Source organism: Panicum virgatum, chromosome 5N, assembly GCF_016808335.1.
Source record: "Panicum virgatum strain AP13 chromosome 5N, P.virgatum_v5, whole genome shotgun sequence".
NCBI lineage: Eukaryota > Viridiplantae > Streptophyta > Magnoliopsida > Poales > Poaceae > Panicum > Panicum virgatum.
Genome location: NC_053149.1, coordinates 46,812,400 through 46,833,132, shown reverse-complemented (window position 1 = coordinate 46,833,132; position 20,733 = coordinate 46,812,400). Strand labels below are relative to the sequence as shown.

Genomic DNA, 20,733 nt, shown 5'->3' with positions numbered 1-20,733 from the left:
CAAGTTTTCTTTTGCGACGAATTTCACAACTTTTTAGCGCAGCTAGAAACGTGAGGGCAGGCTAATGTGAACCTAGAGGCCTAGTCTCCAGGGCAGGGTGATAAAAGCACTGAGTGGCGCAGGACATCTATTCCCGCAGGGCACGTCTGTCATGCTCATGCGTCCTCCTCACTCACGATCTGTCATTCCAAGTGGCTGGCCGACGGTTCCACGATCCCTTTTTCTTCTTTCCGTGCAGAAAAATACACGCTTAAGCCGTCGATAAAGCCCTGAAGTTAAAAAGGGCCAAAAGCTAAAGCTACGGTGGTTGAAAATTAAATCTGGGCACGGAACCTCGCCGGCCGGAGAAAAGCCCGGCCGCCGCCGACCTGGAAGACCCGGCCGGGCGTCTCCTAGCTTGAGCTAGCTACTGCATTTCAGCTGCTGATCGAGCAGCTAGCTGAAGACTGCGGCTGCAAGATGAGGAATCGACAGTCTATTTTGAGGTCGATCGGGATAGACTGATGGCAGGAGTGGCTGCGCTCCTTGTTGCTATGATCCAGCAAGATATCTTTGGTTTGTCCTTGGTGAATAAACCGGTGGCGCTGTGAACTCTGTCCGTCGCTTTCTCCCGCCGTGCAGTTTGTACATGCGCGTACGTGCGTGTCGACCCGGCCCGGCACATCTCCTCGGTGCCATGGAAGCTCGCCACTTTCCACCGTGCAAGGGAACTCGCTTTGACGCTTTTCGTACATACTGATGATGACGCGCATCATAATAGCCGGCGAGCTGCATCGCACCATGGATCGAGGAGAGGCCGCCGCGCCGGCGAAATTCGAAGCACGCAGCAGAGGCGCCAGTGGAGACGAGTGCGACGTGATCGGGCTGCCGCCGCTGCTGTAGCTATCTCTTCTAATGCTCTTCCTACCCACAGTCCACAGACGATCGAGCCCACGCGGCGTCGGCGCCGCCGCCGCCGGGGCCGGGCGCGCGCGCTGCCGCCGCCTTCGATGTGTGCAGCTGTGCTGGGTCGTGCCTGCCATCTGTCCGCAACTCGGTCCGCCCCATCGTCGGCACGCACGAGCCAGATAAGAGATCGATTAATCTGCAGCTTCGATCGCTGCAGTCCATTGGCCGGTCTACCATCTACCCGTCCCCTGCATTATTCTGACGTGTCATTGCCTGCGCAGCGAACTGCAAAAGTACAATATTACTATTACTAATTGGATGCTCCTTTAAAGCCTTTACGTGAAGCCACCTAGAATTTTAGATGGACACTCTAAAATTATAGAGAAGTTCTAAAAATTCTCACAAAAATCAAAAACATCTAGTCATCCATCTGACTAATGTAATTATAATAGTCATTGGATCCGTTATCATTTCTAATAAATTACTCATCTTTGTTATTATAAAAATAGACTAAAATAACTCCTTAAACATGTACTCCCTCCATCCTGAAATATAAGTAACTGTAGAGTTTTTCCAACAGATTAAGATTAAGAAGATAGAGAAAAGACGCATGTGCCCCTCATTAATATACTTTTCAGTTGTAATTGTGTCATTCAATCACAAGAAGCTAGGCAGCCACACAGAAAACAAAGCATGCTTTAAAGCTTATATTCCTCGTTATCCAACAAACATTAATTAGTTTACAAACATTAATTATACAGAGAGAACACTGCAGACCCTCCATATGACTCCCGCCAAATGAAAAGCCTAGTGCTGCACAGTGGCTAAACAAAAAGCCTGGGGCCTAAATTTTGCACAGCGCGTAACCAAATCTCAAAAGGCAGCACCGAAAACACAAAAATCAAAATTTGGAGCCAAAAACTTGCGCCTGCACATGTCGAGCAGCTCCTCTTGCCTCTATAAATGCAACAGTTCTGTAAGCCAAAACTCCACTCCACTTCATTCCTCCCTAATTCCAGTAGAACCTGTTGCAGCCATCAAATGTTGGGAACCACAGATAAATTACCATGGAAATTGATCTAAACTCTGAGCCAAGTGCACAATAAAATCATGTCTTACCGGATCTAAACCAGCTCCCGGTTGTCCACGATGCTGCTCTTGGAGAAAATCATGAAGGTAAGTGTCATTTCTTTTCAATCTGTTAGCTTGCAATTGTTATTCAACTCGCCGTCGTCATGAACCGCTTCAGCCTCAACGGAGTCGGGGGCCGAATCAAGGATGAAATCTACGGGGACGATACCTTCATGCGGATTGCCGACGTCCAGCCGAGGGGATCCCGGCCCCCAGCATTCGCCACTAGACTGAGGGCGCGCCGAGGGGCCCCCTTGCCGTCAGCATCCGCCGCCGCACTGAGGGCGCCCCGAGGGGGTCCAGCTCCATCCGCCTTGGGGGACAGCCCTAGCGCGTGGGCGCATCTTGCCGCCGCCGTGGATCTATTAATGGGACGCCGACAGGGTTTGAGAGGGACGAGATCTGGGGTGCGGGGGCCGATGGGCCTGTTCATCTCAATGGGATGGAGTGGGAGGGAAGGAGCCTCACGGCGGAGAGGGAGGGGAGCAGATGGGGGAAGAGGCGAGCAGCAGAATGGAAGGGAGTAGCAGAGGCGGAGAGGGAGGAGCGGCCATGAACATTGGGGAGGGGGAGACGGAGGAGATGAGTGGCGGTGGGGGACGGTTGCTGTCGCTGGGACGAAAAAAAGAAAAGGCCTTGCGAGTCGTGAGCGGGTCTCCTGCCTAGGGAACCGAAGTGATAAGTCTGACCGGGAATTTGGTCCAAACACCTAAAATGACTTATATTTGGAGACAAATTTCAAACCTTAGAATGACTTATATTTGAGGACAGAGAGAGTATCTAAATTACCCATCTCTATCATTATAGGAAAAAAAAATCTAAAGTAACCCCCTAATATTTGTGTAAATTACCCACCTATGCCACTAAAACAAAAATGCAAAATGCCCCCTAAATTTGTATATAAATTATCCAATTATGTCGTTGACCCAAAATCTGAATCTAAATTATATAATTATAATAAAATTTTAAATTACTAATTTTATCATTATTATATTATTATGTATATAAAAATACTACCTATAATAAGTGTCACTGTGTATTCATGTACGATGAAAGAAATAAGAACACTAATTCATAAATAAATAGTTTAATTAAATATACATCAAACACACATGGAGGTGTGGTGCAAAATGAAACCTATAATAAATATATATTTTATTATATGTGTTAAAATATTCAATAGATGAGAGTGCGCGAGATAATTAATTGTATGATTTATTTTAAAAATAACTCTAATTAGCTCGTGCGAGAGCACGGGTTAATAGACCAGTATATTACAAAGCCACCGCGTGCGCTTTGCATTATTGCCAGATAATAAAGCGCGCGTGCGTGCTGCATTGCATCTACTGCTATCTAAACGAGATCGATCGAGAAGTCAGTCATGGTCCCTGGAAAACGTTGCGTTCTCGCGGCCAAGCACGCGTGTCCTTTTTAATGTCCCGCCCACCCCGGGCGTCACGGTAGGCAGGGCGGCATATCCATTCCGTCTCGTCTCCGATCCGATCCCTACTGCATGCAGCCAGATTGCGGTGAAAAGCGGTAGCTAGTCTAGCTGATAAGATGTGGTGGCGTATCATCATCAGATAAGCGGTCATCAGGTATACTAGTTTAGGTTTCGGCACACATACACATAGGGCATGTTTGGATTCAAGAGTTAGAGCTATTTTTGGTCTAAAATAGCCCATAATAGCTCAAAATCCCCAAATATGAGGGCTAGTTCTTGGTTATTTGCAAATAGCCTACCTCAAAAAATTATCCCACCCAAGGTGTAATTATTTGAGCTATTTCAGGTGGGATCCACCATAGCAAGAGAGGTAATAAGACTTCAATGATTGTAAAAAGATGCTTTAAAGGCTAAATAGCTGTTGAAACCAAACTTGTCAGGGACTATATTTTATTGGAAGGCTATTTAATTGAGTTAATTAGCTCTACCTCAAATAGCTCTAGTTCTTGGATTCAAACACGGCCATAGTGTATGCAGCATGTATGATGCATGACGTCGACGGCCACCCGCTTATGGTACCGAACATTCGCATTACCGGCTATCGGAAAAGCTAAGTGATCAAGGCTTACTAACATACATCATCCATCACCAGCGACCAACATCTGGTGGCTCTTCCTGTGAGAACCGCCCAATTTGAGACTATTTTAAATGAACCGCCGGTCATTATCACCCAGATGAGAGTTAACACGTGCTTGCCGTAGAGCGAGCCACGTGTTATCCCACATCTAGAGACACGAATAACCGACACGTCATTCATTCAAAATAATACCAAATCCGGTAGTCCCGGTATGTGCTCCAACATACGCCCAGGATCAGCATATGCACATACCGTATACAATCGAATACATAGCCAACAATCCACAAAGAGCAGTTATATAAAAACCAGAGTTCGAGACTTAATATTACAAGTTCAACATAGGTGGGTTTAAAGCTTCACTTTACAAGCCTTGGGCTCACGCGAGTCATATTAAACAGAGATTTAGAGCTTATTGAAAATACATGCTCTCCCGAAGCTCAGCTACGATAAAACCTACTTAAGATGATGATGCCTTGCTCAAGGACATCACCACAGCAGCAACAGCCTACTCTTCCCCCGCATTAGGATCAGCGGGGTAGAAATGGCCGAACACCACTTCTGGCTCACCTGCAACTAGGTTTAGAAAGCACCCTGAGTACAAAAGGTACTCCGCAAGACTTACGCGATTAAATAAACAAGGATCATGCAAAGGCTCAAAGAAAAGCTTTAAGTTAAGTAATTATTGCATAAGCATGAGCTCTTTACACTACCACCTAGCAGAATTAATTAATCTTGCCCAACCCCAAACAATTTTAGTTGATTAAGAGAGTAAAATACTAAACAATAGATCATTAACAAGACATGATTCCAAAACCAACAATACCGAAACTCTCTAAGAGGAATTCGGCGAACCAAGAGCTTGCTCATATCCGAGAGCGCGGCAATTCGAATTGATTTAAATCCTTGCAAGGGTGTACTACTTTACCCACACGACACGAGGACCATGCGACTCACCCAACCGATCACGCCGGGCAAGGGGGTACTCACGTCAACCGTTCCCAACAAGGCTCGATCATTGAACCTCACACCTAGCTTACGAGTAGAGACTTAGTTCCACCAGGGACATCTCTAAACTTTCCTACACATAAGTCCACCTGGGGACACACTAAGCCTCTCTGCATAGCCTGTAGCCACGTAGCTAGGACTGCACATCAATGATCAAGTCAAAGAAGGTAATTGGCTCATCCGTTCCATTATATTGGATATGTGGTAGCACGGAAAGGTGCTCAAGGCCGATGGCATCCACTCGGTCCTTAATCGATCCAAGCGGACTATGCCCATGTGACTTCATTCTCTAGGCCCTACCATTCCGCTCGAACCTCGCTACTACACTCCACTTATCCCAGCTTCCCAAGTGCGATCAAGGATGGATGGTAAATGTGATACTCTAACCCAATCCTTTCTTGCAAGTTATACAAGTATTCAAAGCAAAACTAAGCATCTAGTCAAATTAAGTTATTAGCTGACTAACACGTGGCAAGGACATGGTTAAACAATTCAAGGATGGCTAGTGCATCAAAGTAGGTACAAGGATGCAATACATAGATAATATATAACCCAACAGTACCCGATGAGATAGCTAACTAAATCAGATTAAATAGGTGCAAGGAAAATGCTTAGCTGCTTGCCTGGGTTAACTTCCGGCTCGACCACGAACGGGACTCCAAGCTCCGGCTCAACGGACTCGACGGGTTCCCCGGGTTCGCTCTCCGACGGTCCGGTCACTAAAATGCATGAATGCGATGCAAGAATTAAGGAATGAACTAAACAGCAAGCATAAATCATGAAACAATTTGAACATGCAGAGGACATCACAAAGAACTCATGAAAATTGGTTTTGCAGCAAAAACATTTTCCTAGACTTAACCATAAATAAAACCGTTTTCAGCTACTCTAAGCAAAATAAAACAGAAAAGGAATGCAAACTCAACTAAACAAATCCAACAAAATTATCATGGAAACTAGAAAGGAACACAAAGCTAACAAAACTGGTTTTGCCATTTTATCACTTTCCAGCAAAAAGTTCTATACTAAACCACCTTTTGGACAGCAAGCACGAAATCGAAATAAAACCCCAACCAACAGCAAGTAATCATGTGAACAACCTGCACCACTGGAAACTACACCTCACAAGGAGTCTAACAAAATTTGGTTTGACATTTTTCTAGCAGTACACAAATAACCAAGCAATAAACTCACTTTTGCAAGATAAATCTATAGATAAATCTACAACAAAGTAACATGCAAAACAATATTTTTCCTAGGTAGATCTCAGCTAGAGGAACTCAACAAAACAAGTTTCACAATTTTTGGAGCTATACATGAATTTCTATGAATTTTGGAAGATTGCAGAAATATGGAACCTAAGAAACCCTAGCTAAAACGCTAGGTACACCCGAGGTAGCCACCCCGGCCACCGACAGGTGGGCCCAGGGAGCCGGGCGGCACCACCAGGCCGGGTCAAGGCCGAAGCCTGCCTTGACCCCGCGCCTGGGCGCGCCCACGCGCGCGCGTGCGCGGCGCGGTGGCGCCGGCGGACGGCGGCGCGGCGGGGCGAGGCTGGAGGAGCTCGGGGCGAGGGCGCATGGCGTGCCCTAGGTGACGGCGAAGCTCACCGGCGGCGATGCGGGCGAGGAGCGGCGGCGGACCGGTGGCGCGACGAGCAGAGGCGGCGGCGGGCGGAGGCGCTCGTCGCCGGCCCTGCAGGGGAGGGGAAGGGGCCGGGTTAGGGGTGGAACGGGTCGAGGGAAGCGAGGAGACGCTCCACCCGCGAAGAATCGACTAGGGACTCACTGTGAGCGGCGAATCGGCGGCGAGGAGGGAGCTCGGGGCGGCGGCGTCAATGGAGGAGGGGGCTAGGGTTTGGGTTGGAAGGGAACGGGGTCGACCGGGCGCGGATAAGGGCGTGGGGGAGGACGACCGTGGCACGGGACGCGAAGATGGCCGGCACGTGGCGCGGCTCACGAGGATGGCCGGCGGCGGCGACGCGTGCCGCGGCGCGCGGGAGAAAACAGAGAAGGAGAGGGAAGGGGCTGACAGGTGGGGCCCGGCGGAGGATTTTATTTTCTTTTTCCTTTTTTTTTTCCAGGGCTGTGACACTTCCGGTCGCAATGGATAATCGACCCTTACATGGGCAAGGCAAAGGCATTGCAAGAGATATGCACACGTTAATTGCTTTTTGTCACAGCTTCCGAATTAACTAACTAGTTTATATATGGGATTGATCGCCATGTGTATCTGTCTCCACCCATGTAGGCTCTCTGAGCCACCCAAAGTGTCACTACTAGAAAAATGCCTTTGGGTACCGGTTCAAAGTGCCCTTTGGTACCGGTTTCTTGAACCGGTACCCCGAAAGCTGTAGAGCTTTTGGTACCGGGTAAAACAACCGGTACCTATGGCTAAAATATTCACGCAAAATATCCTTCGGCTGGGATTTGAACCCGCAACCTCTACCCTCGCGCATTGCTACTTTACCATCTCACCTATGCAGCAGTTCTGATTGAGAAGGAGATATTTTCCTTTTGAAGTAACCTATAGAGAGCCTTAGGTACCGATTGGTAACACCAACCGGTACCTAAGGCTTGTCTATAGATACCGGTTGGTGGTACCACCTGGTACTAATATAAAAGTTACCACCCGGTACCTATGGAGAGCCTTAGGTATCGGTTGATAATACTAACCGGTACCTAAGGCTCATTCATAAATTCCATCCACCCTAAGGTACTGGTTTATTTTTGTACTGATACTTTTGGGTGGACCTAAGGCTTCTTTTCTAGTAGTGTGTGTGCGTCTGATCCCATGGCGCACTGCAAGATTAAAGCCCGCGCGCGGCCTAAGCTTGATAGATTACTCCGTTAAATAAAGATCGATCGTCTGTAAAAAAGCGCGCAATGCTGATCCAGGCAGGGGCCTAATTATTAACCTAATGATCGCTCATCGCAGATGAGAGATCGATGGGATCCCATGTATCTCTAGTTAATTATTACAAAAAGGAGTCCTAAGTGTTCGATGAGTCGTCAAGGAGTTTAGTGGTTTTTAAACATTTTCTTCTTAGGTGGCTGACAATTTTCCCAGTACAATTCCTATATTTCCAATAATGTTGCAAATCACCAACTATATAATATACTAGAAACAGCTGGCCACTTGTAAAGAAATTATGGAAAAATATTAGGAGTCTTGTAAATGCTCCTTCCAATTCAAAATATGTCTGACCAACATGTTTCTTACAAAGGCGGCGCTTCCAACAATTTCAACTAAAAGATTATATTTGAATAAAAATGAATTATTGTCAATGCGAAATTGATTTTCATGATTGATCAAGTATCAATAGTCTTATTATTAGTCTATACTACTCTTTATATCTTGATACTCAAAGCAAAAGGAGATGGATCATCAGTACATACATTTTGGATCATATTTGGGGGGTATATTATGAAGTTGTTTCAAGATGAAATGAAGTATGCATCTTTCAATAGTCTAATCTAAATATTAAAATGGATCTACTCATAATACCTTTTTCATCACTTACTAAAATGGATATTCATAATAATTAAATGCATCGACAACACACAACCCAAAAATACATTTTTGTTTTTCATCACGTATCACTTTAACTAAGAGAGAAAAATGAATTGTTACAAGGTACACGGGAGGGGGAGGGGGGAGAGAGAAGGGGCGCATAGGGGCAAATCTATTTATCGCATGCGCCACGTAGGAAGCAACTATTCTTCTTCCTCATTGAGCCTGCGGCGACTGGAGTTTGAGGTGGGGATTGCAGGGGTCCGGTGGCCAACGGTGACCTTAGAAGAGGGTGTGGAGGTGGTAGGGAAGACCGACGACAGTGGTGGTGGGTTGCGGGCGGCAGTTTGACAATCGGTGGGCTAGGGACCGGGTGGGGGCACGGCATTCACTCGGGCAGCGGCGGTGCCTGCCATTGGAGACGGGGAAGACGGCGGCGGGGGGGCCTTCTGCGATTGAATCTCTTTGATTTGCATAAAGTGAGGAATAGACATTCCCAGGGGTACATATTGATAAATATCAAAGAAGGGTTATACATTGCTTGGAGACATAATCTATGATAAACCATGAGAATAACTGAGGACCCGTATGCAACATGATTTCTCCCTCATCCAATAGACCAGTACCCTCGCTCGTTGTTCCGCTCCTTCGTCAGTGGCGGAGCTGCCCATTGGCATTGGGGTCACAAGACCCCAATAAAATTTCATAAATCCTATAGAAATCTACTGTTTATTACTATTGTTGACCCCATTGATAAACGTAGCGACCCCGGTGACATTTGTGGCTGGCTTCACCCCTGTCCTTGGTCATGTGCCAAGTGGTGAGGACACCAAGGGTGCCGTAAACATGGCGGAACTCTAGCTATATCCTCTTGGAGCTTGGGAGCCACCATTCCACGATGTACTTGGAGGTATCTTGGTGAGGGTTTAACCATGGAAGGCAGGCAACCGAGGCGGTGCGGCATTCTCTGGCCCATGGGAAACGGAAGAAGCTATCGTAGCACAACAATTGAAAAGATTTCCTTTGAGGTCCTCAAAGAGGAGGCGGAGGAGGACGGTACTCTACTCTTATGTGGATGGAGGAAGCTGCAGCACCAGCATATTATTAGCAATTCCTCTCAAAAAGCTTTCCGCTAAAAAAGGTCCTAAAAAGGTTACGGCACGGTTAACCACTTGTTAGTAGCCCATGGTGCTACGCTGTCCCCAGATAACAGCCATTAAGTAACCGCCTCGTCGCTGGCCTTTACTTCGGTGCTCGCCGGTCAGTTCCGGGACGCATCTGGCCCGGTGAAGTGAGTATATATTGGGTCCCCCACTCGGGTGAGATCGCGGCTAGCTTTACCGGCTTTCCATGATGATGGATCAGCAGCGAGCGAGAGTGCTCTGCAAACCAGTTGTCGCGCAACGCGACACCACCCAATCATCCGACCAGGGCCTGCGTGGTACGGTGACGGGATCTTTTGCTTGGTTCCTACTCCCTCCTTCCCCGTTTATAAGGCATGGTGGAACATGACACGGTCTTCTAAACAACACTTTGACCATTTATTTATCATATATTATATCACTTTTGATTATAAGCTTATAATCATTGTAAACTATATTTGATTATGAATCCAATCATATGAAATTTGCATTATAAAAACAAAAATTTAATAGTCAAATTATTGGTCAAAGATGAGAAGGTTTGAATCTTGATATACGTGTATGCCTTATAAACTGGGAAGGAGGGAGTAGTACGTACGGTGCCAGGCATTCGTGCGTGCGTAGGCCGGAGACGACGCAGATACCGCCGGCACGAGCTGCCGCCTACCTGGGACTCGACGGGTCGGGTCGGGTCGGGTTGGCGAGGTGAGCAGTACGACGACCCGACTGGGTGGGACGGCTCAGCTCTTGTGGAGTGGAGTGGAGTGCGTCGGTCGCGAGCCCGGGCTCCAAGCTAGCCTGGCAGATCGGTCGGAGTCGACAGTCGAGTCGAGTGAGGTGTGCGCGAGGCGGCTCAGGTCTTGGTCCAAGTCTGGCGACCAGGCAGGCTAGTGGTCTGTTGGAAAGGCCCAGCGTGCAGCAACAGCCGCGGCTGATAAAGCAGAAGCGCTTTTTTTTTTTGCCAGAAAGCCGAAGCGAATTTTCGCACTGTTTATATAAATTTTAAAAGGCATAGAACGAAAGAAGAGGAGCATTACACTATGGTAATCTCAGTCAGATCATTCGGCGCGCGAAACTGTCAGGTAGAAAGTGCAGACGCTCTCGAGTAAACGTATCCCGGCCACGATATGAGGTGACCGTGTCCAACACATGTCTGTGAGATGGTTCGGTCGATCTTTTTCTTTTAAGAGGAAAGTGGAGATGGCCGGCCACCTACTTGTCATGTATTAGGTCCCGAGAGACACCAGGCCGTGAAAAGAACGAGAATCTGGATCCACCATTACTAATTTTTTTACCCTTGGAAGCATCTACAGCCGGCATGCCCCAGCCCCAGGTCGGGAAAGAGAACAAAATCTCGACCCACTATTCCGTGCCCGCCGGGTCGAATCAGCAGAGCCACAGCCACCGTGTGCCCGGCCCATACTAGATAGCTAGCTAACGGGTTGTGTCGCACCATCAAAAACACACAATGCAATGCGAGTAAGCGCCTAGTGGCTGGCGCCTTTTGGTGCATGCGCTCGTTGCTTCCTCTCGTCCCGGAAACAACACCCCCCGCGGTCGGTGGATCCTTCTTTTTGGTCCGTCTTTCTTTCACGTTCCTCGAGACCTCGACGTACGACGTTGCGCGTCACGCATAAACTCTCTGGCTGGCGTGAACCACTCAAAAACCTTTTACTGCCATGAACGACCTAGAAGAACGAAGATGATGAAAAAAAAACAAAAAAAAAATGAACCACACCCAACTTCCAAAGACAAGCAGCTAGCCGGCCCCCTCGTTTATTTTATCCCCCGGCGCGCGACGACCTACCCTTGCCGGCGGGGGCTAGCTCTAGCTAGATCCTTCCCTACATGGCACTCATCACGAGGACCCCCGCCGGGCGGGTCACTGGCCTCTGACAAAGAAACACACATGTGGCGGCCACTACCCGCCGCCCCGCCGGGCAGCCGGCCGGCTCGCCCCAGCGCGCTGACGTCCCGAACCCGTAGCACACCGCTCGGCCATTTCGCGCGCACAGGTCATCACCGCGCCCCGGCCCCCATCCATCCATCGTGCGTGACCTAAAAATCCCCCCGCGCGCTCTAGCGCGAGTTCGTTCGGCCGTCATTGCCCATCTACGTGCGCGCACATGAGCCCCGACCCCGCCGCAGGCCGGCCGCGGCCTCTCCGGCTATAAAAGGCGCCCGGGCGCCGGGGCCGCCGAGGCGAGGCAGATCGATCAGTGCGAGACGCACTAGCTAGCCGGGAGCAAGAGCGAGCGAGCAGGCGCGGCAACTTGCGGTGCATTTGCTCTCGACCAGGACTGCTCTCGACCCCCACTTCCACTCCCCACCATCACCAACAAGCCCGGCGGGCGGCGGCGGCGCCTGTGACCCCTGGGCCCTGGCCGCCGGCCGGCTTCCTCGCTCGCTCGCTCCGCCGCCCGCGTTGTCCCCCCCGCGCCGGCCCGGGCGATCACATTGCAGCCGCGTCGGCGCGTGTCGTTTTCGCATCCCGGGGCCGCGCCACCCGCGCAGATTCTCCGGGTGCCTGGGTTCGGAACCCAACGGAAGCAGCTGGAGCCTAGCTACTTGCCGCACCGCACCGCGCGCGCCGCCGCCGAAGGCACGTACGACACGCCAAAGTCACCCGCCGAGCCGGCGGCGAGCTTTGGAGGCTAACAAGGCAGGCGCTACTGCTACGACTACTACTACCGCGCAACCAGGTTGCTGCTGACCAGGTACGTACACGCGAGCACTCGTCGCACGCTGCAACCCGTTTTCCTCCCCCAGATTTTGCCGCGATTCGAACTGCGTTGTTTATATCTGCCCGATCCTGGAGATATATATATAAGCATATACACTAGTACACTACGCGCGTGATAAGGCGACGTGGACGTCCCATGAGGCCATGATGTATGTGCTTGCTCGTTGAAATCAGAAGAAAACAAGTGACGTGCCCGTGTAGAGTTTTGTTCCTGACCCAACAATAACAAGCAGGGCTCGCTGGTTTGGTCGATCCAGCGAGCAGTGGACCTGTATGGAGTGTGTACGTAGCATGACAGCGTCCAGTCTGGTGGCGCTCTGCTTGCGACAAGGCAGAGGATAGCTAGCTAGTTGTCACCTGAATGCCTGATTGTGACCAGTGGATTTACCTGCGAAAATAAAAATTGGATTTAACTGGCTAATTTCGGATGGAACTAGTAAAGAATGTCCAAATGGAACGTACCAAAGATGCTCTATGTGCATTATGGTATATATATACACCCTACGGTTCCAGTATTGGTATTAGATGTTCGCGTGTACTTTTAATTACTTGCTGAAACCCCAAGTTAAAAAGCTGCTAGGAAGACAGGGTAAGTGAAAGACAGTAGGCTAGTATTCATTCGGTCACATGCGAGCTCAGAGCTCTTTACTGTTGGCTGAATTAGCAACCAGGCAAACAAAAATATTTAATCCAGAAAACAATGTTTAACCTAAAAATCGCATGCACGCATATCCTTGGCTCTCCACCAGTAACCTACATGCTAGCACGCGTTCACCACTTGGTCGTCCCAGATTCGAATTATTCTAAATTTTAATTTCTTGGGGGTTTGACTAGTCCATGCACGCACGGCGAGCAAGCCAGCGCTCCCCTGTTGTCTTTCTGTACGGTCCGTTTGTTTTCACTTGAATAATATACTGCGACACAGCTAGGAGTATATATACTAGGGTCTTGTTTAGATCCAAAACGCAAAATACAAATTTTTTGTAAATCGCTTGCATGGTGTACTAAATGTAGTCAAAAAATAAACCGCATTACACAAATTGACTGTAAATCGCGAGACGAATCTAATGAGCCTAATTGTGACGTGATTAGACACTAAATTGCTACAGTAAACATACTCTAATGATGGATTAATTAGGCTCATTAGATTCGTCTCGTAGTTTACAGACGAGATCTGTAACTAGTTTTGTGATTAGTCTATATTTAATACTTCAAATATTGAAGATTCCCTTCTAAAAATGCAAAAATGCAAAATGCAAAGTGATCTAAACACACCCTAGCTAGTATAAAATGTATAGGCGAGCATCACGTTGTGGTCAACAAAATTGTTTGCCTGTGGTTGGTCGGGGACCTATTTTTATTTGCTCATCCAAATTCAAACGCATCATCTCAGCGGTCCACCGTTCATATAGTGTTAGATCGACCTGATGTTTCGCTGTCTGTTGGAATCACTGTTCACTAGTAGTTCGGTATTGGTGAGATACTCCCCCACGGCTAGCTTCCAAACAGGCACTGGTAGCTTTCATGCTCCAAAAAAATTTTAGGCTTTTTTTTTTTTAATGTTGGCTAGAAGCAAGTGCTACAAATCCACTGGTTTCTTCTTAAGATGGATGACTAGGACATACACAGTATGTCTGTATCCTAATTCGTTCACTCCTGATATAGGTTACATATTCTGACCACTTGGGCGGTGTCTGCTGATTTTATTCAGTTTAGTTATTCCTTGTCACTGCATTATATTAAGGAGGCATCTAGCATCGATTCGGAGATCTCGGTACATCATTCAATTTATCTAGGTTTCTAGACAACTGGCCGGTTTCTAGACAACCATGCATGCACGATGGAATTGTTCCTTCTTCATTCGGCACAATTCAAGATTCGAATTCGTAGGTGCAGAAGAAAACCGCTCGAAATTCGTTCGGGAACTCACATATACTAGCTGGCGGAGGAAATAAAAAGCCTGCATAATTGCGATGGAAATTCTGGATCGATGATTCTCACTATTAGCAAGCACTGCAATAATGCAAGAATCAGTGAGTTCAACAGCCCATCATCTTGCTAGCCAGTACTCTACGCTATTCGTCATCGTGGTGGCTTGTGGAATTAGAACAACATACTCCCCCCGTTCTTTTTTATATGACACCGTTGACTTTTTTCTTCAAATTTGACCAACATTATTTAATTAATCAGTTAGTTAAATGAAGTGAAATGAGTACATTTACGTCTATTATTAAGAGTATCTTGAATCTAACTTGAAGATTTGGCTATTTGAATAAATATTTGTAGAAAAGACAAATAGTCAAACCAAGAAAAAAAGTCAATGGTGTCATATATTTAAGAATGGAGGGAGTATATATGCATGAGTCTGATTTCATCATGATGGTATATATGTAGCGCATGCATTTTTTTTTCAGAAAGTGTCCTTGTGCGGTGTTCATGGCCAATTTGACATGGCTTCAGTGTGTGCGCGTACATGTGCATGGCAACATATATAAAACATGGGTCACGTCCAAAACACATCTAGTGCTCAGGTAACTCGAAGACTATTCAGGTCCGTGCTCCGTACCCAAGAGGAATATAAAGTGTGTGAACTACTATATATAGCTAGAAAGCTCTAGTAGAGCCCCTCTATTTCTTTAAAAATAAAATGCTTTTGCTTAGCAAAAGTTAACGTGATTAGTTTATTACACGCATCTAGTAAGTGCATCAAAAAGATTTCAGAGTGTTTTGAAACTTGTTTCTTAACACTTAAGAAAGACGTACAGGGTCGATCACGGTCGTCGCACTGTCAACCTACACCTTTTACTACCTCCCAACACGTAAATTTTTACACCCGCGCGCGGGCACCGCTAGCTCCTGTCATTTGTAAAAGCGATAGGTGGCCGTGCAACAAAATGTCATGGAACGTACGGCATGCTTGACCGGCCACTACTTTTGAATCTAACTCCGTAGGCCCGTGCTTTTGTTGACATTACCGTCGAGAATTAGAATTTATGCCGCTCTCAGCGACTGCCGGGGATTATGAACATGACACAAAAACACGAGGTTTATGTTTTCCAAACATAGGAAAAGTCAATTTTCCAAACAGCGACTACCGCTATTTTCCTCGCGATAGATATCGCTCCGTGCCACTGCCACGGTGCCACCTTATTAAATAATAAAAGAGCAGGAAAAGAAAAAGAAGTAGATCCCCACGAGTTTGTGGAGAAAAACAGTTGGCCCGTGTACTGCAGGCTCGTGCACACTGAAATCTCCTCGCGCGGGTTTTTCAACCCTCCCGTTCACACAGTCCGCCGCCCCCGAGCTCTCCGTACCGTGCCCCGTCCCGCTGCCCAACATTCCCCGCAAGAACCCGGGACCGGGAGCAAGCACACGATGCAGGAAGCACGAGGCTTTTCGCGCGGGCCCGACAGCGCCCGCGCCGTTGGTCAAGTCCACGGCCCGGCCCACGGAGGGGTGGGTGGCTGGAAGCGGGCCCCGCGCCCTGGCAGGGTGCCCAGCCCCGCGGTTTGACTCGTCAATCGCCTCTGCCACCTTTCTGCCGGGGTATTTGTATTTCTTACAAATTTCCACCCTGTCCTCCTCGTCCATGCGGTTGGCACCATTTCCGTGGATTACCAAAAAAAATTTCCCTCCTTTTTTTTTCTTTTCTTTTTTCCTGGGAGAGAGAGGAATTCAGCTCTCGAGAGCCTCGTGCGCCGTCTATATATACGCCCCAGGTGAGCCTGGGAGCTTACCACCTCCCTCCCTCCGTTCGCAGCTGCTAGCTCATTCTTTCTTCCTAGCTTCCTTCCACTCATCACTTCATCAGGTGCTGTGCTAGCAGGTTAATTACTGGGGCTGCTAGCCTCATACTGTGCTCTGCTAGAGTGCTAGTGCTCTAGCTTCTTGCCGTCTCTCACCTCTCCTACTCCGACTTCCCCTGCCGACCACATCCAGCTTGATACCCCCATCGAGGCCGCCGCGGAGCCACGCTGAACTGGTTCTGGAACCGGAGGTAAAGCTAAAGCATGGATGTTCTTGCCTGTGGCATGCATGCATCCTCTTATATTGGAGTGAAAAGTTTTTGGTTTCGCATGTTTTTAGTTTTAGCATGGTCCTTGATTTTAGAGGGGATCTAGGAATCTAGCACACCTTTGCAAGGCTGTGTCCTTGCGAGTTTGCATGGCTCATGGGCCATGGCTGTGCTGTGCAGGAGCCTGCGTCACGGACACGGACGCGAAGGATAGCCTAGCTAGCACCCATGGCACCGATCGAGTCAGTGTAAGGTCGCGTGCGCGCGGGTCACATCTAGGGGCGGTCCGATCCGGCAGTGGACGGGAGCCGTGCCGGACCGCGACGTGCGTGCCCCCATCCAGTTTAAAGTTTACTGGTCTGCGTGCAGCCAGCCAGCCAGCGCTCAGCGATCCTTTCCATGGAGACGGCGACTCCTGAATCGGAGGAGGAGCACAAGCTTACAAAAATCCACCTCGATGGCTAGGTCATCAATGGATCTGACGCGGCGATCCCTTGGACGTCACGTCGTGTGCGCGTTGTAGGCTAGCAGGGTCGGAGACGCAGGTCAGGTCAGAGGAAATTGCTGTCCCTGCTCGTACAAGTACAGGGATCGGCGAACCAGGTGTGGTCTACCTGTCGTCTCACTGATCCTTTTACTGGCACTGAACTGTGCCATCGGAGACCAACTTGCATACTTGATCTTTTCTGTGCGCGACAGAGAGTGCGGAAGAGGGAGTGTCAAAATTTGACAAGAAAGAAAAAGGAAAGCGTGGTGAAATCAGCTTGTTTTCTACGGCGGATGGCGACGCCTGCGGCTGGCGGCGCACTGAACCTTCGCGATGTGCATGGCGCCGCCCTTCGCGCCCCGTCGCCGTCACCGGCCAGCCGCCGGCCTGCCCCGCCGCCGCGGCCGCTCCCGCTAGCTGGCGCCTGCCGTTCACCACCCGGCGTGTTCGCGTGCGGGGAATTGGAAAAGGCGTGGCCCGGCCGGTCACCCCTCCGCGCCGAAAGAGTCCCCCCACCTGCGCGCCGCGCTCTATAAATCGGCCGCCGCTCGCGCGCCCGCCGCGCTGCAACTTGTTCTTCCGCCTGGTGCTTCGCGTCTAGGGAACTTGTCGGTTAGAGAAATTTAATTTTACCTAGTCCAGTCGACGAAGGTGAGTACTGGTAGGAGTAAGCTTAGTACTACTAGTAGATCGATCGATCGAAATGGCAAGCATCGCCGTACGGGATCGCCGAGCCGTGCTCCGGCCGAATTGGTGGATCTGGTACGGCGACACTTGATGATCTTCTTCCTCCTCTGGTGATTTCTGTTTCGCGGCGAGTTTCACATGCGCTTTGCCGCGTCAGCAGCATGCTGCTTATTAATTAATGGAGCCGTACTCTTTGTGCCGCAGGCGTGCCGTCGGGTGCCCGTACGATGGAGTTGGGCAGCAAGGACGTGGAGATGGCCGGGGCGAACGCCGACCTGCTGGCGTCGAGGGGAGAGGCGCTCCCGGCGCTCCTGATCCAGGTGCCCTCGCAGGCCGTCGCCGGCTTCGACTGCGTCGCCGCCGCCGTCTCGCTGAATGAGCTGGAGGACAGGGTGGAGGAGCTGCAGGGCTCGGGGGGCGCCTGCAGGGACATCGTCATCAGCATCCCCGCGGCCGCGCGGTCGTACGACGACGCGCACGTCCCTTACTCCGTCTCGCTCAGCATGCCCGCGTCGCCGTCGGGCTTCCACCTGTCGCAGTTCCGGACGGCGTCCGCGCGCCGCGTGGAGGCGCGCGTGGCGCCGGCCGCCGGAGGGCTCGATGTCCACCCCGTGGAGGAGCAGCGGCAGGCGGAGGCGCACCTGCACTCCCCGAGGCTGCTCAAGCAGACGCGGTATCACTCGCAGCCCATCCTGAACATGCACCCGTCCAGGAACGCCGACGACGGCGCGCGGCGGTGCGACGGCGGCACCCGCGACAAGCGGTTCGACCCGTTCAAGACCTTCTCCGGCCGCCTCGAGCGGCAGCTGTCCAACCTGCGCGGCCGCCCGCAGGAGCCCGCCGACGGCACGTCCCCGGACTCGAAGATCTCCGAGGAGGAGACCGACCAGGTCCCCGCCGCCGCCCGCTACTTCGATGCCCTTGAAGGCCCCGAGCTCGACACCCTCAGGGTAAGCAGCACCACACGCTTGGCGTGACAAGGACGTGTCGGTTTCGTTTTCTGCCGGGGCCGGAAAAAAAATCTGAGACTTGGCGTGCGTGCCATGCAGGCGACGGAGGTGCCGGTGCTCCCGGAAGACGAGAAGTGGCCGTTCCTGCTGCGGTTCCCGATCAGCGCGTTCGGGATGTGCCTGGGCGTGAGCAGCCAGTCGATCCTGTGGAAGACGCTGGCGTCGGCGCCGCCGACGGCGTTCCTGCACGTGAGCCCCGTGGCGAGCCACGTGCTGTGGTACGCCGCGGTGGCGCTGACGGCGCTGGTCTCCGTCATCTACCTGCTCAAGGTGGTCTTCTACTTCGAGGCGGTGCGGCGCGAGTTCCACCACCCGGTCCGCGCCAACTTCTTCTTCGCGCCGTGGATCGCGGGCCTGTTCCTGGTGCTGGGCGCGCCGCGGCTGGTGGCGGGGATGCACCACGGCGTCTGGTACGGGCTCATGGCGCCCATCTTCTGCCTGGAGATCAAGATCTACGGGCAGTGGATGTCCGGCGGGCAGCGCCGGCTGTCCAAGGTGGCCAACCCGTCCAACCACCTGTCCATCGTCGGCAACTTCGTCGGCGCGCTGCTGGGCGCCAAGATGGGCCTCCGCGAGGGCCCCATCTTCTTCTTCGCCGTCGGGCTCGCGCACTACGTGGTCCTCTTCGTCACGCTCTACCAGCGCCTCCCCACCAACGTGACGCTCCCCAAGGAGCTCCACCCGGTCTTCTTCCTCTTCGTCGCCGCGCCCAGCGTCGCGTCCATGGCCTGGGCCAGGATCAACGGCCAGTTCGACGCCGGCGCACGGATCGCCTACTTCATCGCGCTCTTCCTCTACATGTCACTGGTACGGTGGTACACCAAGCACGCACGGTCGAGCTAGTAGCATGCACATTCGTGTCGGTCATGGCTGGTATCGATGATTTCTGACCGTTGATGTATATCATGGTTCCATCAGGCGGTGCGGATCAACTTCTTCCGGGGCTTCCGCTTCTCGCTGGCGTGGTGGGCGTACACGTTCCCGATGACCGGCGCGTCGGTGGCCACCATCACCTACGCGGCGGAGGTGACCAACGTGCTGACGCAGGCGCTCTCCATCGGGCTCTCCGGCATCGCCACCGTCACCATGGCGGGGCTGCTGGTGACCACGGTGTTCCACGCCTTCGTCCTCCGGGACCTCTTCCCCAACGACGTGTCCATCGCCATCACCCGGAAGAAGCCCAAGTTCAGCAAGATCCTGGCGCACCTGCGCTCGTCCAGCTCCGACATGAAGGAGCTCGTGCTCTCGCTCTCCTCCAAGCCGGCGCAGTCCGACGCCGGCGACACCGAGACCGCCAAATCCCGGGCCGAGCCGTGACCACCGGCTCTAGCTCGCCGCGGTCTCACGTCGCATAGCTGCTAGATGCTTAGCTAGCTGCACATAGCGGGGGTTTTTTTTTTTCGTTCTCTTCAGTACGAAGGAAGGAGAAGGGGTCGCCGGCCGGAGAAGAAGCGGAAGAACGCACGCATCGATCGCCCAGAGGCCAGAGAGCAGTTGGTCGCCGTGGATGCATTATAACGGTCGGACATACTACGGCACACATGCTCGGGTATCCTTGGAGCATTTTTGTGATGATGAGGATATAGTGGGAGAGGAAAATATGTTGGTTAATTTGTAAATCTACCGATATATATATATATATATATATATATATATATATATATATATATATATATATATATGGTATATATGTAAGTCGTGTGGACTTGAGTAAGTATGAACGTTAATTAATTAATTAAATTTTCTGGTCTTGAAGATTTGGGGTTGAAGTTTGCAGTACTGGTTGAATCAGCTTACAGCTAAGCCCGGCCCTTTCATGGATGTATTGGGGAAATACTGTTGCCATTCCACGCATCGTCTCGGCCTCTCGGGGACTCGGGCTCTTGGCGACGCTTGCTTGGTCCATGCGCGGATCACTGGAGATCATGTGCTCCTGGGCCGTGTTTGTTTACATGTGAGTTTTTTCGCGCACGTTTTTTCGAGAAGAGAATTTCGTACATAGAGTACTAAATGAAGTCTATTTGCAAAACC

At 50.7% G+C, this 20,733-nt stretch overlaps 1 protein-coding gene and 1 long non-coding RNA gene across 3 annotated transcripts; one reads left to right on the top strand and one right to left on the bottom strand.

Annotated features, from left to right (window-relative positions):
- Positions 1-1,570: 1,570 nt before the first annotated feature.
- Positions 1,571-2,660, bottom strand: LOC120676745. The gene is made up of 2 exons (XR_005675978.1): positions 2,008-2,660; positions 1,571-1,913 (listed from the first exon to the last, which is right to left on the bottom strand). It is a non-coding gene; the product is annotated as an uncharacterized LOC120676745 (long non-coding RNA).
- A 9,310-nt stretch (positions 2,661-11,970) lies between these two features.
- LOC120676147 (S-type anion channel SLAH2-like) lies at positions 11,971-20,457 on the top strand. Of its 2 annotated transcripts, none has more exons than XM_039957370.1 (4): positions 11,971-12,477; positions 17,897-18,642; positions 18,742-19,509; positions 19,621-20,457. In XM_039957370.1, the coding sequence occupies exons 2-4, from the start codon at positions 17,920-17,922 to the stop codon at positions 20,017-20,019; spliced, it is 1,890 nt and encodes a 629-aa protein (XP_039813304.1). In that variant the 5' UTR covers positions 11,971-12,477; positions 17,897-17,919; the 3' UTR covers positions 20,020-20,457. The 2 variants fall into 2 exon arrangements, with proteins under 2 accessions (XP_039813304.1, XP_039813305.1); XM_039957371.1 differs by lacking the exon at positions 11,971-12,477 and adding an exon at positions 17,587-17,767.
- Positions 20,458-20,733: the final 276 nt, after the last annotated feature.

Coding starts and splice junctions, on each gene's coding strand:
- LOC120676147 (XM_039957370.1), top strand. CDS start 17,920: ATGGAGTTGGGCAGCAAGGACGTGGAGATGGCCGGGGCGAACGCCGAC. Junction 18,643..18,741: donor CCGAGCTCGACACCCTCAGG/GTAAGCAGCACC, acceptor CGTGCCATGCAG/GCGACGGAGGTGCCGGTGCT. Junction 19,510..19,620: donor TCTTCCTCTACATGTCACTG/GTACGGTGGTAC, acceptor TGGTTCCATCAG/GCGGTGCGGATCAACTTCTT.